This window comes from Sphaerulina musiva, assembly GCF_000320565.1.
Source record: "Sphaerulina musiva SO2202 unplaced genomic scaffold SEPMUscaffold_1, whole genome shotgun sequence".
NCBI classification, from domain to species: domain Eukaryota; kingdom Fungi; phylum Ascomycota; class Dothideomycetes; order Mycosphaerellales; family Mycosphaerellaceae; genus Sphaerulina; species Sphaerulina musiva.
In genome coordinates, this window is record NW_016017383.1 from 3,949,187 (window position 1) to 3,964,496 (window position 15,310).

General features: G+C 52.8%; 4 protein-coding genes across 4 annotated transcripts; 3 read left to right on the forward strand and 1 right to left on the reverse strand.

Annotated features, from left to right (window-relative positions):
* Nucleotides 1–2,369: 2,369 nt before the first annotated feature.
* Nucleotides 2,370–4,479, reverse strand: SEPMUDRAFT_58213 (uncharacterized protein; the record flags this gene model as incomplete). Its single annotated transcript, XM_016909461.1, has 3 exons — nt 2,370–3,248; nt 3,335–4,261; nt 4,325–4,479. The coding sequence occupies 3 exons, from the start codon at nt 4,477–4,479 to the stop codon at nt 2,621–2,623; spliced, it is 1,710 nt and encodes a 569-aa protein (XP_016765739.1). The 3' UTR covers nt 2,370–2,620.
* Nucleotides 4,480–4,772: 293 nt separating this feature from the next.
* On the forward strand, nt 4,773–5,760 carry SEPMUDRAFT_78075 (thioredoxin-like protein; the record flags this gene model as incomplete). Its single annotated transcript, XM_016910182.1, has 2 exons — nt 4,773–5,316; nt 5,391–5,760. One exon carries the CDS (start codon nt 4,773–4,775, stop codon nt 5,100–5,102), a length of 330 nt encoding a protein of 109 aa, XP_016765740.1. The 3' UTR covers nt 5,103–5,316; nt 5,391–5,760.
* Nucleotides 5,761–6,460: 700 nt separating this feature from the next.
* Nucleotides 6,461–9,798, forward strand: SEPMUDRAFT_146592 (uncharacterized protein). Its single transcript, XM_016903752.1, has 3 exons — nt 6,461–7,397; nt 7,459–7,554; nt 7,755–9,798. The coding sequence occupies exons 1-3, from the start codon at nt 7,164–7,166 to the stop codon at nt 9,606–9,608; spliced, it is 2,184 nt and encodes a 727-aa protein (XP_016765741.1). The 5' UTR covers nt 6,461–7,163; the 3' UTR covers nt 9,609–9,798.
* A 521-nt stretch (nt 9,799–10,319) lies between these two features.
* SEPMUDRAFT_146593 (uncharacterized protein) lies at nt 10,320–15,263 on the forward strand. Its single transcript, XM_016903753.1, has one exon. It carries the CDS (start codon nt 10,544–10,546, stop codon nt 15,233–15,235), a length of 4,692 nt encoding a protein of 1,563 aa, XP_016765742.1. The 5' UTR covers nt 10,320–10,543; the 3' UTR covers nt 15,236–15,263.
* Nucleotides 15,264–15,310: the final 47 nt, after the last annotated feature.

A 15,310-nucleotide genomic window follows, 5' to 3' on the forward strand; every position in this document is an offset into this window, starting at 1 on the left:
GGGGGGGGGGGGGGATTCGTGTAAGTGCAAGCTGGGTCAGAAATCTAATAAAGGCTGCTTGTTGCCTCCCCCCTAGCCGCATGCCACTGCCACGATCCTGGCCTCGGCCCCAGAGGGAAGACAATAAGAAAAAGACAGTTGGTTGCATCGTCGTCAGCGATACTACTGTACAGTAGGAGGTACAGTCTACTGTACAATACCCTCCTAGTGTGAAGAGATCAACACGAGCAGTCTTGGAGTGTCTTGTTGTTTTCCGGCGCTATCACATGTGCCGTCGCAAGTCGTGTTGACGAAACGGGGATCGTGTCCCCATTAGGGCAATGGGTTTCACTTTACTGCCAAACTAGCACAGAGCTACTCCAGTGGCCACGAGGCAGCCACCCACTTGCCACCACCACCATCACGAAAAGCCAAGCCCCAAAGCCCAAGGCCACACCCCACAGATCTTTCCGCATCGGCGCATCCAATCTCGATACGTCCGGATGTCAGATCCGCGATCCGCTGCAGCCGTTCACAAGTCATGCCACCCTTTCCCCCTTCATCACGCTTTCTGTTTATACAAGGGTTCCAGGCCGGCTCTTCTCCCTCCTCCTCCTGGGCTGCCTCTCTCCCTCCAGGCGATCAGAACCTCCTAACTCCTAACTCCTTTCGAGCGGATATTCACAGATTGTCACAATACAGGAGGTAGTATGCAGCCAATCACCTACCACCTACCATCGACGATCCTATGATTGCACACCACTAACAAAGAAAAAGAACGGCCCGTCGGATCAGGGATTCTTCCACTTCCGATGTGAAAAGGGAGCTGCACCCGATGTGTCGTTAGTCATCACCTTAAGTGTAACGCACTAGAGTCTAGAGGCAAGTCTAGCCATTCGAGGAAGTAAAAAAGTTGGCCGTGTCCCGGGGGGTTTCGTACCGTCGGCGCCCACCATGCCCCGACGATCCATCTTCCCACACATACCTTACTCTCCACTTTTTTTAATATCCTCGGGACGGGTCAAGGTGGGCGGCTGTGATCGTCGCAGAATGTGTAGCAGGTCATGTACGGGGGGTAAAACTAGTTGGTTTCTAGTATCTATGTACAGTCGTATCGGATCTCTCTCGTCTTCTTCACGAATCCCTCCGCGGGGAGTCGGGGACACGATAATGAACTACTGCACGCAAGAGTTTTGTTGGTGACATTCTGAAAGATGGGTATCCTAGCTAGCGATATATCGAATATCGGGTAGGATTGTAGGTAGGCTAGTCTTGAGATACGAGAGAGAGAGAGAGAGAGATTTGTTCGTTCGGTATAGGTAGTGGTTAGATGGTTGGATGGATGGATGGTTGGATTTTCGCTTGCTTGTTGGACTAAACTAAGCTGCTAAGGTAAGGTAGGTATGTATACTCGGATCCCAATCAATCAATCGACCTGTATAGGTAGGTACAGTATACCTAGTTTCCCTATATATTGCCAACCCGATAGAGTACTACAGAAATACCTCGTAAATGAAAAGAAAGAATATAAAAGGGGGTTGGTTGGTTGGTAAGTTCCTAAAATACCTACCTACCTACCTCTAGGAGGTAGTTCTCTCCCTTTTTTTTATAGGGATAAATATAATTACTAACAAACAATATAAACAATACTAACAATAGCAACATGATAAGAATAACAACATTGAAGAATTTAACAATATCGATTACTATCCTATCCTATCCTATCCTATCCTATCCTATCCTTCTTATCCTATCCTATCCTTCTTATCCTATCCTACTAACTCCCAATACCCAATTTATCCAACAAACAAACAAACAATAAACAACAAAAGAAATCCCCTCCACTCGGATCTCAACCCGCTTACTCCTCTTCTCTCCTCTCCTCTCTCCTCTGATCCCCTCCCCCTAATAACGACCCATCCAACCAAAAAACTCTTTTCTTACTTTCCTTCCCTCCCTCCCCGAAATATCGAAAGATCGAACGAACGAAAACAAAAAAGTCAAACTGTCGCTCTGTCTAGGTGCCTACCTACAAGTAGATTGGGCTGCTTATTAGCCTGCTCTGCCTGCTCTGCCTGCTCTCAATAGAGTAAGGAGAGGAGAGGAGAGAGTCTCGGGACCACTTCTTCTTTTTTACCAGCCCAAGCAGCCCAACCTCGATCGAGACTTTGTCTCTGTTTCTGAAGTTTTTTGTTTCCTTGCGCTTGCGTTAACTCTTTTGAGAAGTAGCCTAGCTGCCTGGCCTGGCCTGGCTGTTTTGTCAATTCACTTGGGAGGATGAAATGAGGGATTTTTTTTCCAACCAGGTGGGATATTGTAGGTATGCTATTGGGTTAGGGTAGGTTGGGTTGGGTTGGGTTGGGGTAGGTATGATGGTTGGATGTGTATAGCGGGAATAGTACGTAGATACCTACTGTACCTAGGTACTGTACCTAGGTAGGTAGTGGTAATTTCTCTATCTGTCTAATGAATAGTGTAGTGTAGGGAGTGCAGATTTCCCTATTTGCTTTCAGCAATCTCGACTGTATCTATACCTGGTAGTTTCTGTTCTTTTCTTTTTGTTTTTCAAAAGGAAAAGGAGAGAGAAAAAAAAGGAGATTTTACGACAGACAAGATATCAAGGAGCTGGATGACTGACTAGTCATGATGCAGTAGGAATAGAATTCGTCCTGCAAAAACATGAACTCGTCACATGAACATCCGCGCATTTGCTCAACTCGGCCAATTCTTGTTCAATCGCACGGGCTTCCTCGTCTTTACCCAGCCTTTGCAAGCACTCGTGATATCCATGCAACGCCCAAATATTATGCGGGTGCCGCAACGCTCGGGGTAATGTGTCGTCGATGCCCAAATCGGCTTGGTATTCTCGGGCAGCATCTTCGATCCATCCTTGCTCGAGTAACAGTGCCCCTAACGCATGCCGGGGAGGTTGCATCCAACCCCACGGTTCGTCGTAGGGAAGGTTGTCGGATAATTCGACGGCCACGCGGAGCTGTGCAAACGCGGCCGTGAATGCCCCTTTTCGGTATTCCAATTCTCCTCCCAGCATGGCGGCGCCTACAGCAAGGATGTCATTGGCTGTATTGTTGAACAATGTCCTGCTCGGAGGAACTCTCGCAGCTGCTTCCAGGAACTCTTCGCGCTCCAGAGCGCATTGTTCGACTTGGCCGGTGGCCGCGTAAGCTATGCCTCGACCGTACTTGATCATCGCCGTGGTGACCGCATACAGCTCTGGATCCACTGGTATAGGCATGGCGAGGAGATCATCCCTGGAAATATTGGGAGAATACACATGTCAGTATAAACCACGCGGAGCTAATGAATTTCGTTGCTTCATGCACGTGTAGGGACGCACCATTTGCCAAAACGGACGAGTACATGCACTCGCATACTCAAAAAGCTCTCGAGCCAATCTGCCATGGGAGGGCTTGGTGTCCGAAGCAGGTCTTCTGGCAAAGACTCCTCCAGCTGTGCTACCGTCTCAATCGCAGGCTCGTATTGACCCGCAAACATGGCAGCGTACACCTTGAAGTGGTAGTTGTGACTACGATAAAGGGAATAGAAGTTCAATGCACCGACCTTGGAAAGATAGCGTGCATCGGCTTCGATTGCTGCAGTGTTGGATGTGATGGCATCTTGCCATTGACCTGCAAGCACATCCAGATGGGTCGGCATGTGATGAAGATGGCCTGCATCTGGTACGAGTCCTCGCAGGTGGTTGGCTACATCCAAAGCATCTTCGGGATTCGCAGACATCTCCATCAGGTGGCACCAGAGGTGGAGAAGTCCTGGATGGTGCTTACCACCTGCGTCAAATGCGCGATCCAGAACGGCCTTTGCTTCCAGAGTCCGAGCAGCCTTTTCCGGCTCTCCAGTGCGAGTATCCCACAATGCCCAAGGCGTGATGTTCATCAGAGAGTCCACATAGAGAGCAGCAATGTCCAAATCATCCCCGAACTGGGCGTAGACGTCCTTCATGGCGTCTGCATAAGCCACATTCCATTTGCAGTAGTCGTCGCCACTCCTTTCTATAGGATAACGAGCCTGAGATGCTCGGATTAGTGCCAATTCTACAGGCGTCGCATTTGCCTCTTTCGCTTTTTGTTCTGCTGCAATCAAGGCATTTTGGGCCTGCCGGAGATTCGCCTCCTTCTCATCAGCATCAAAGGCTTCCCATGGCTTATTATAGTTGGGTCCGAGAGCATATGAGATTCCCCAAAGTGCCATCGCGCAGCTGGGATCCTCGCTGCTCGCCTTGAGAAAGCATTTTGCACTCTCTTCACTACACTTCAATCAGACGTGCGTGCCCTGGTGCTGAGCCGGTGTGAGTGCAGTGGCGTCATACTGGTTGAAGGCGTACGACCACTGCAAACCTCGATCGAACCAGATCTGCGCTGTAGGACTCTTGGTCGTTACGGGGCGAGTGGAGGAACCCAGATCGAACAAGTACGGTTCCTCGTCCACCGCCTCCTCGCTCCCGTGATGGTAGGTTGAGTCCATGAGAATGACTCGTCCAGTCTCGTCTCGGTGAGAAATGCGAGAGCGTCTTCGCAGGCGGGAAAGCAGGAGATGGAGAGAAGTGGATAGGGGATACGGGTTTTATATTAAGCCATCGTTCGCTGGCGATCTGGACCCGAAATGGTGAGGCTGACGAAGGCAGCAAGCGCGCAGGACCAATCAACCACTTGATTCCTCGAGGCTCGAATGGAGATCACGAAACATGGAAGCGGGGTCGAGCGCTCTGCTGATGATACTCATCGTAGAGTCGTAGACCAGCAATTCACCTCATCACGATGGAAGAGCTCACCGATCTCGCGGGATACCGAAAAGCATCCAACGCCGATGGCACTGCCATCTTTGAGGCCACGGCAGACTGGTGCCCCAACTGCAAGGCGATCGCGCCGTTCATTGAAAAACTGATAAAGAAGTACCCCGACGCAAGGTTCTATTCCTACAACACAGACAAGGCGCTCGACATCAGCCACGAACTCTCCGCACATCAGATGCCGACCTTTCATGTCTTCAAAGATGGCGACTTGCGAGACAGCATCACTGGTCCGAAAGCTAAAGAGATTGAGAAAGCCATTGTGGAGAATTACGATGGCAAGATGGTCGAGGAGTAAGAGATGTGGACAGCATGCGAGCGATAGCAGTGTATCGCAAAACCTGGAAGAACAAGAGGCTCTTCGCATGCTCAGAGCATGCGCGACAACATCGGTGGAGCGAAGGAGTGTGGAAGTCTTGCAATACGTTTGAACCTTGGGGACAATGGATGCGACAGATACCGTCAATCCTGAACTCGTTTAGGTGACCAGAGTGCTTGTCTTATTCTTCATTGTATATGCAATCCATTACTCGAGTTGACCGAGTCACAAAGACCTATACTGGACTCGACTGATTGCAGAGTGAAGTAGGCTCCCTCGCTATCTTACTAGGTATGCTAGAAGGCTGCCCTTACTCGAAGAAATATCTACACTAGCTTTACCTCCTGTAGGTATACGTACGTTGAGCATAGGATAATGATGCTCGGGTGAACTGGGTGGCATAAGGAAAGATGGTCGTCTGTCAGTATTGTCGGATACACTCCGGCCTGACGGATAGAGTATTATGGGCGCTGAGCCCGGTTCTACTGCGAGTAGTTCGGCCTATAGAGCCTCGTGCACTCGCGGTACCGGGCAACAGATGAAACATTGCAGAATGGTCCCACGTCTCTGGAGGTCCCGTATGGACAATGTACCCTCACGACGTTTGTAGTAGATGAGATAATTGGGAAGATACTCCACAGTCCTCCTGCACGCAGTGCGGGTTTAGCTGTCACGCATGAAGTCTCGCAATCGAGCATTCATATGGGGGATTGATGGCTCAACCGTGGCTACTTTGACCCTAGTCTGCTTGATCCATAGTGTGGGTGTAGTGGCCGCTCCGCCTGTTCCTGTGAATCACATCTCTGATCTTCCCGTGTCGACAGTATTATTCTCCGGGGGACCAGCAGTATAGTCGATCGATCGGCAGGATGCTTCGAGCAAGCGGTCAGTCGTACAGTCATGCGAGATCAAGATTGGCGTGCTGAGGTGACTCGAAATATCTGCGCGCACCGCGCGGAGTCTGCGCAAATATCAACGCTATCGACGCGGAGTTCTGTTGATACTTGATAGGACGGCAGCATGGTGTTCACGTCATAGTCGACGCGCAATCGGAGGCCCACGGCGAACAGATGTGTTGATTGATGATGGCATCTCGTCGGTGCAGGCGGGGCGAGGAGGGGAGCGAGTGCGCGACGATGCTTTCTACCTAGACTCTAAGGGGAGGGACACACCGTCTTTCACGTGCTAGTCTAGAATAGCTCGCTACCAGAACGGGCAAAACAGTCACTAGGAGAGGTAAGGTAATCAGTCATCAATCATGGACGCATTTACCTCCCTCCCCAGCGAGTGTTTCCCTCCGCTTCAGACTTCCACTTCCTCCTCCTCCTCCTCCTCCTCCTCCTCCTCATACTCATCATCCATCTCCTTGACACCGTTCGTCCGCGTGAGTCTCCTGTCACGAGCGACACGGTTGCAATTCTCGAATCCTCGTACGGACACCCGCGCAGCCTGCTGCCATAGGTCTTGGTCTTAGCTCCCGGGAGGTTATCAGCTATCGAGTCCCAGAGCTCGCTCGTGACTCCATCTGCTCGGCCTTCAACGGCCACGAGACTAGCCATCACCACGCTGCCGCGCCTCCTGCCTTCTCTTGGACCAGCTGCCTTACCTCCTAGTCTCAACACAACGAGTCTGCTGCTGCTGCTGCTCTTGAGCGTCTCGCTGCGTCTCGAGTGCACAGCGCGTGTTCTCTGCACTGAACTGCACTGCACTGCACTGCCCTGCCCTGCCCTGTCCTGCACTGCACCAGGCTGCTGGCCCGCTCGTGTGCTTCTGTGCTCATGCTCCAGTGGTGACCATGATGGCCTCCTCTCTGAACTAGACGCAGTCCAGCGCGCCACGCTCCCGGGCTCCTACCCACACCTCCAGGCAGCATCGGGCGACCCCCAACGGCCCTCAAGGCTGCCGTGAATATGGGGCGGTCTGCTAGCATCACTGCGACCACTGTACCATTGTAGCTGCCCACCTTCGAACTCTCCTACAACATACCAGCTATAGAACAAACCATACTACTAGACCAGTCGAGGACGGCGACGGCCCACCATGCACCAGTTTCCCCGACCCTCGCCCCGCAGCGCCTCTGCTGCGAGCAATCCCACAACGAATCCTGAGCGGACGAACAACTCAAGAGATCGACCGCCCCAACGAACACGGTCGAGTGTAGATCTGGCTTCGTACACCGAGAGGGCCTTGGCCGAGACAGGTCAAGAGTCGAGCCGTGACAGTGCGGCAGGGAGCCAGGACAGAGAGGCTACCAAGCTGAACCAGATTATACAGGTAGGAGATGAGGATAGCACACCCGGTATAGCTTGGAATATGCACTGACAGCCTGGTCCAGCATTTTCACTCCAAAGCGGCTCTGACGATATGCTCTGCGCGCGCAAACTTGCCAAGCATCACAAACCAAGCTGGTGACACCAAACAGAATCGATGGGTGAGTTTGCCAACTTGAAGCCACCCGTGGATGCAAACTGCCATGGGCAGCGTTCCGAAGCGCACGAGCGATTATTTCTGTTCTTGTGCTACCTTGCTTTTCAAAACCGAGAAACGGGCTCCTCTTGGTTGTCGGATCTCGCACTCCGCAATGAACACCTATGCCCATCTCAATATTACGACTGACTGACTTTCACCTAGTTCAATGTTATACTAGACGAGACAGATGTCCTGCTCGAGGATCTCTCGCCCTGGCGACGACCAGACCTCTCTGAAAAGCGGCCTGGGCCACTCGTGATAGAGGTATACGTCGATACGTCGCACCTATCGCACAGCCAAGCACTGGTTGTCATCGACGATGCGGGCAAGCGTTGGGACGTTGCAGATGCGTTAGGATCCTCCGCAGATTCCAGCCCCCGTCACAACCGTAATGGTGGACGCTTGTTCGAGGTCGTGCTCGAACGCTGGACTATCGATCTGGGAGATGCTGACGGCTATTCGGTCTCCGAGCTCAATGATGCATTGCCAAATGTGTATAAGAAAGGTGTCGTGGTCTTCAGATCTCTGTACAGCTACTCTCGTCTCTTGCCCGCATGGAAACTGCATCGGAAATTGACCAGACAGCCTGGTGCCCACCAGGCATTGAGGCTGAGATTCCGTATCAAAGAAGGATGTGCTCCTTCTCAGTTACGTTCAGACAGCCTATATACTCCGCTCTGTCCATCTGAGCAGGACGCGGACTCTCTGGTCGAGCGGTACACCATACCGCCACTCCTGTGCCGAAGTGGACCACTCTCAATCTGTGTAGAATATCGCACTAGCTGTGATTTCAATGTTGCAGACTCTGAGGCGCTACTGAGCTCGCGATTCCTTGGACTGGACGAAGGACTTCCAACGGCTGTAGGGCATGGAAGATCGCTCCCTGGTCGACGTAGTGAGCAGTCGCGCGTGCAGTATAGTAGTCTGGCAGGAGGTGCAAGCAGTCAAAGACCTCGCGTTGGCGCCTACGGCAGTCTTGGCACCTTCCACTCCACAGGTAAACGAGCTTCCCCCGTGACGGAGCTCAGACAACGTGCATTGGACGACGAGATGGAAGATCACATGAAGCGGCCCACAAGCAGCAGGGGAGGAGGAAGTGGTGTTGGTGGTGGTGTTGGTGGTGGAGGAGGTGGTGGTGGAGGAGGAGGAGGAGGAGGAGCTGGCAGTTATGGCAGAGGAACGCCGATCAACTTCGTCAGCAACCCGCCTTTCAAGTCTGGCTCACTCGCCTCTTCGCCAAAGGCCTCGCCCAGCAGCTCATTTGGCAGATCGGACGGCAACTCGCTCCCAAGAAGGCTGGGGACGTCCTCGTCTGATAGACGCGTATCATTGAACACGCTGCCTCAACAAGCACTTCGGGCACCACCGATTGCAAGCGAAACAGCAATCGCCTCCTCCGGCTCTTCCTCGCCGAAGCCAGCGGCACCAGTCCACAGATACAGTAGCAGTTTTGCGAATCGCAACAAGCGCTTCGTGCCGCAAAGCGGTAGTAACAAAACCGTGGAGAGCAACGCTAGCTCAGAACGGGGAAGCAGCTCTTCCAAGGACCGCTCCGGACAGCTTACGAAGGACTCTCCGGGCTCTTCTGGAAGCGGTCAGAAGCCTGAGCATGAGGAGATTGGTGACTTCCTCAATCAGCTACAAGCGGCGAGCATCAGGCCAGTCTCACGCGGCACCACAATCAACCTCTCCCAATACAGCGGAAAACAGGGTGGACAGGAAGAGCTGGACGAGAAAATGAGTGCAAGTTTCTTGGTCCAGCACGGCAGCACACCGCCTAGCCGGAGGTTGAGCAATGTGCCTGGTCTCTCGACGAGCTCCAGTCCTTCGCGTGCACTGGCTGGCGGTGCACACGCACCGTTTGTACGGTCGCGACTGAGCACGCACAGCATCGCGGAGGAAGTCACTGGCGCTGGATCTGGCGGCCTGTCTGGGTCCGACAGTCCGAAGATATACGAGGAGGACGAAGAAGACGAAGAGCCCTTCATCTTTCCGCAGGACAATCTCGATCACTGAACATGGGAGGCTCGGTCATCCATTCAGCAAGGTGTTTCCATGCATTGGTTCGGCGGGAATCGGCTAATTCTGGCGACGGCGGAGTATAACGCATTCAGACTTTAAGCAAAGGGTGCAAAGGGTATACAGGTGTATGTCGCATGGCGTGCCTATGAAATGCAAAGAGCATGTATTGAGTGCCTAATAATCATCGTGCGAAGCTGTTGCAAGTACATGTATGCCCGTCCCTGCACCACTCAAAACGGCCATTTTGAATCACGTTTCCCATTGATCCACATGTAAGGGCTACCTAGGTACCTGTAGTTGTGTGCTGCTCCGCTGGAATCAATCTCGCAAGCTGTCCTGAGGTCAGAATGGTAGCGACTACTCAGGTATATCAGCCAAAGCACATGTATGAATCCATTGGTCCGTGAGCATTGTCCTGCATGAGCAGGGATCGGTTGCATGACAATCGTAGGTAGCCTTTGAATGTGGGGTCGTATCGATGATGGATGACTGATGAAGATGGCCTCTACCTCCCACACACCACTATAACAGACTGGAAGCATCACCTCGACTCTGCCCTTGCCAGTCACTCCATACCACCACACGAACACACACCGTTGCCGCCGCCCGCTGACTTGGCATCACCACTGTCATCCCTCCGAACCGCCTCCCTCCCCCCACGTTATTGCCCCCATCTTCGCCACTGCGCCCACCAAGCGTCCCCCCAGCAGTGCGCACGAGCGAACACGTCGACCATTCGAGATCACACCACAACAGTCTCAGAACCGACGACCTTCTAGCAGAAAGAATCCTTGCACCTCTTTCCTCTTCTCTCGGGGTCCAGATCCGTACTTCCACCGCACCTTTAAACAGGCCGTATACGTTCGAGTATACAGCGAGGTGCCCACGAAGTCACCGGATCTCTCCCCACGGCTCCTCTTTTGTGGCCTATGAGCAGCTATCTGTGGCAAGCCTTCTATAATGACTCGATCGATGCCTTCGAAAGGCATCTCGAGGCCGCGGCGCACAACGTCCGCCATGCGAATGTGGGAAGAGGTGGCCTGTCGCAGGGAGTGGGAGCCTTGGTAGGCAGTCCGGAATACTCTTCTTCCCCCAGCGCCCCAGGCAAGAGTAGGAAATTCCATACCCCGAAGACGCCCAATGGTGGTCTATTTGTGCTCAGTAAAGCCGATATCAATGGACGAGACCCAGTTGGCATGACTCTGCTGCACCATGCTGCTTCTTCAATGTCTGACAATGCTGTCGCTTTTGCGACTGCTTTGGTGGAACACCCGTACATTGATCTCTACATTCAGGACCTCGAAAATGGCTGGACCGCACTGCATCGCGCATTCTACTTTGGCAATATTACGATAGCTCGGCTTATATTGGAGCGCGACAATGGCAGCATCTTTGGTTCGAAGCAAGTCAATCAGCTTCTCAAGATCAAGGATCGTGAAGGATTGGGGCCTCTTGATCTGTACGCGGCTACCATCAAGGATCGAACTCTCCGACCCGCGGAAGCCGGGCGTCGACGCTCGAATTCGAACGCAAGCGACGAGGATGCTGCTGGGAGCGATGGCGACGAGGCTCCGACAGCCCGCAAGATCCCCTTTACGGAGATCGGCGGCGATCAATTGTTTTCCTTCGGCTCAGGGAACAATAATAACCTTGGACTGGGCGATCAGGACGACCGAGCTTTTCCGGAGCGTGTCAACCTGAAGCGGCCTGAGCATCTATTGAAACGGTTCTACAAGGATTTTGTCGCACAGCGCGATGCCAAATGGTCTGTACATGACCCTACATATCATCGCGACGCGATTGACATTCGTGGAATGTGGGTCGAGGACATGCCATGGGTTGTGCGATCACGCCCACTCGTCATTCAAGATGTCTTCATGTCGAAGCTCCACAGCGCAGTATTGACCACTGATCCGGTATCAAATTTGTACATGTGCGGCCATGGTCAAGGTGGTCGCTTAGGTACAGGCGATGAGCGTACGCGCTTTCAATATGTGTGCATAGAAGCTGGCGGCTTATCTGGCAAGCGCATAGCAACTGTCGCTCTTGGACAGAACCATACCCTTGCGCTTGATGAAGCGGGAGAGATTTTCTCATGGGGCAACAATGGCTACGGGCAGCTTGGCTACAGTCTACCAAAGACTTCTGGGGACGAAGACCCTATCTCTACGGTGCCCCGCCAAATATTTGGGCCGTTAAAGCGAGAAGCAGTACAGGGTATCGCGGCCTCTCGTTTTCACTCTGTCACGCACACTTCCACATCACTATTCACATTTGGCAAGAATGAAGGGCAGCTAGGCATAGTCGATTCTGATGCGCGGTCGTTAGAATGTCAGGTAACGCCTCGGAAGGTCGCAGCATCACTGTTCTCATCGCCAATCTGCGAAGTCGCGGCGATAGACAGGGCAACGATATGCCTGCTTGAGAACCACGATGTATGGGTCTTCGCCAATTATGGATACGCGAAGATCCAATTTCCTCTAGACGGCTTTTCAAACTACTTTCTCAAGCAGAGTTTCTTGGTCACTACATACGATGCTGCCCCCAACAGGGTCGTCAAGATCACAGCCGAGGGAGACACGATTTGTGCCATGAGCAGTCGTGGCGAGATCTTCACAGTTTCCATTAGCCAGCGATCGGAGGACAAATCAAGCGTGTCCACCACGAACCCGGCCAAGATCCGCAGCGCTATAAGCCAGCCCCAGCGCATTTGGTCGCCCAAGAAGAGCAACATGGCTGCCCGGGATGTCGGTTTGGATGTAGATGGCTCCATCATCCTAAGCACACACGAAGGCAGCGTCTGGAAACGGACCAGGCGGGCTAAAATCAAAGACGCAACAGCTGTCGCTGCTACTGAATATCGGGCCAAGGACTATAAATTTTCGAGGATCCCGGGATTGACACGAGTACTAGCGGTGCGAGCTTCTGGCAGTGGCGCATATTCCGCCTTGAGATATGATTGCGATGTGCTCAGAAAGCAGATTGTCATTGAAGATCCGTCATTGTGGAAACATCTTTTTCAGCTCTTCTCACTCGCTGGTCTTGGCGATAACGAGCCCACCGATGACGAAGAGACTAGGCCTCGCTTTTGGCAGGGCAGCAAAAGGCACGATCAGCTTGCTGCGGTCAAGAAGGCTGTATTGAGAAGTGTCGACATTGACGCTGACCTTGCAAGCTATTTCGAGCACGCCATGGCAAGTTCTGACACCAAATATGATGCTTTTCTGGCAACCACAAGCTCTAAAGTCCAGATTCCGTTGCATCGGTTCATGCTCACAGCACGCAGTCGAATTCTCAGACGAGGCTTTCGTGACTTGTGCGAGGCCAGCACCTTCACCATTCCCGACCTGTGTCAATCTGAAATCGATGATAGCGGTCGACTTGTCATAACCTTCCATGGCATGGACTTACTGACTATGGTGGACTTGGCCATGTATTTGTACACCGATGATCTAGTGCCGTTCTGGAATTTCACACGAGCAGCACCCAAGATGGCCTACTCTTATCGTCAGGTGCGCGCTGAACTCATGAAAATCTCCAGCAAACTGGAGATGAGAGCGCTAGAGCCTGCGGTGCGCCAGATGGTCACCCCTCGAGCGTGCCTCAATATGGATCTGGAGGTAGCGTATGCGGACCCTGCCTTCTTTTATGACGCAGACATTGTAGTCGAGCTCGCAGAAGACGAGAATGTCAAAGTCCACAGTACACTCGTATGCGCGCGATGTCCTTTTTTCGAAGGATTGTTTATGGGCCGCTCTCGTGGAGCCTGGATTGCGGGACGGTCTGATGCGGAAATCATCAAGGTCGATCTCAAACATGTCAGCTTGAAGACATTTGAGATAGTATTGCGTCACATCTATTGTGACACCGGGAGTGAAATCTTCGACGACATCGTGAGCACTGATGTTGATGACTTTCTCGATACAGTGACCGACGTCCTCAGCTGCGCAAACGAGCTGATGCTGGACAGACTGAGTCAGATCGCACAGTCGGTTGCAGGACAGTATGTTAACGCGCGGAATGTGTGTGGTCTACTCAACGCAATTTCGCCCAGCTCTGTCCGTGAGTTCCTGGACACTGGCCTGGAGTACCTGTGCCTGAACCTCGAAGCCATGCTGCAGGGGCATCATCTCAACGAACTCGACCCCGACCTACTCGAAGAACTAGACGAGGTTGTACGCGCGAATCAATTGGCCTGTATGCCGTTTGCGAAGAGTGGTCGAGCTGAGATGTTACTTCATGAACGACATCCCGACCTAGCTGGTGCAATTGAACTCAACAGACGCAGACGAATAGATGCAATCGCACATCGGTCAAAATACCATGACATAGCCATTTTCAGTCCGGGATCTTTCGGAGAAGATCTCAGCACATCTCCCATGCAGCAGAAGACTAGAAGACGATCGTCGCAGATACCCAAGGTGGATGACGGTCGTGAACAGGTGCAGCCAGCACTTAGGGCCAAGGCATCCGTAAAGGATATGATGTTTGACATGGACGATGAGCATGATTCGCTCTCGCCGCGTCGGTCTCCAGCAATCCGACCCTTGACGAGTCCTCGTGTTGTTGGGACGCTATACCAGGACACGCCGCCCGAAGATACGTGGTTCGACTCTCGTGGCAAAGCATTGCTTTCACCGAAACTTGCCCCTCAATCTACGACACCAAGTGCTAACCCGCCGAGAACACCCAATTCACCACTACAGAGTGCGGTCTCTGGTAAGCCGTGGTCGCTCACGCCACTATCTGGCAAAGTCGACCTTAGAGATATCTTGGAGCAGACTGCCTTGAATCGTACCTCGACGCTTACCCAAGGTCTCGCGTCCACGGCGGGGCCTTCCCAGGACATACCAGCTCCATTCGCCCTGCCCGCGCCCCGGATGAGTCAGAAAGAGCGGAAGCGCATGCAACAAGCCCAGCAGCAGGGTGATGCCTCAATTGCTCCAGCCGCGCGTATAGATGCAGAGCCTACCAAGCCATTCTCATGGCAAGCTGTATCGGCACAGAAGCGACCTACAGTCAACAATTTGATGGGGAATGAGACATCCGCACCTAGTGGCTTCCCTAGCATGAGGTCCGCAAGCAGCACACCGCAGATGACCATGCGACAGACAGTCGCCAACCCGAAGGTCGTCAATCAAGCGATTGGTCACGTCGCAAACCAAGCGGGCGACACACCAGACAGTCATCAAGCATCGCCATCTCTTAGACCTCGGGCTGGCGATAGGGTCAAGGGCTCTGTTTCCTCAGCGCAATCGAGTCTGAATAGCAAGCCTATACCACAGTCCATCCGCCATCAGCAGACAGTGGAAGCGGACTGGGGCCTTAGCATGTCCGAGATCGTAGCTCAACAGCAGATCGAGAAGGACATCGTCAAGGAGGCTGTGGCAAAGAGAAATTTGCAGGAGATCCAGGCAGAACAGGAATTCCAGGAGTGGTGGAACAAAGAGAGCGCTCGGGTGCAGGCAGCTGCACAAGAAGCCACAGCACCGACGAAGGCACCTCGGAAGCACAGAGGACGAGGCGGCGCTCGGAGTAGAGGCGGCAAGGCGGCAGGCCAAGGGAACACCAAAAATGGTGGTGGAGCCAGTAGTACTGCACAGCTTGCAGAGAAGCGATAGAAGATGAATAGATGAATAGATGATACAAGTACCTATCCGAACAATACACGTGATGACGGAGTCGGGATATGCTGT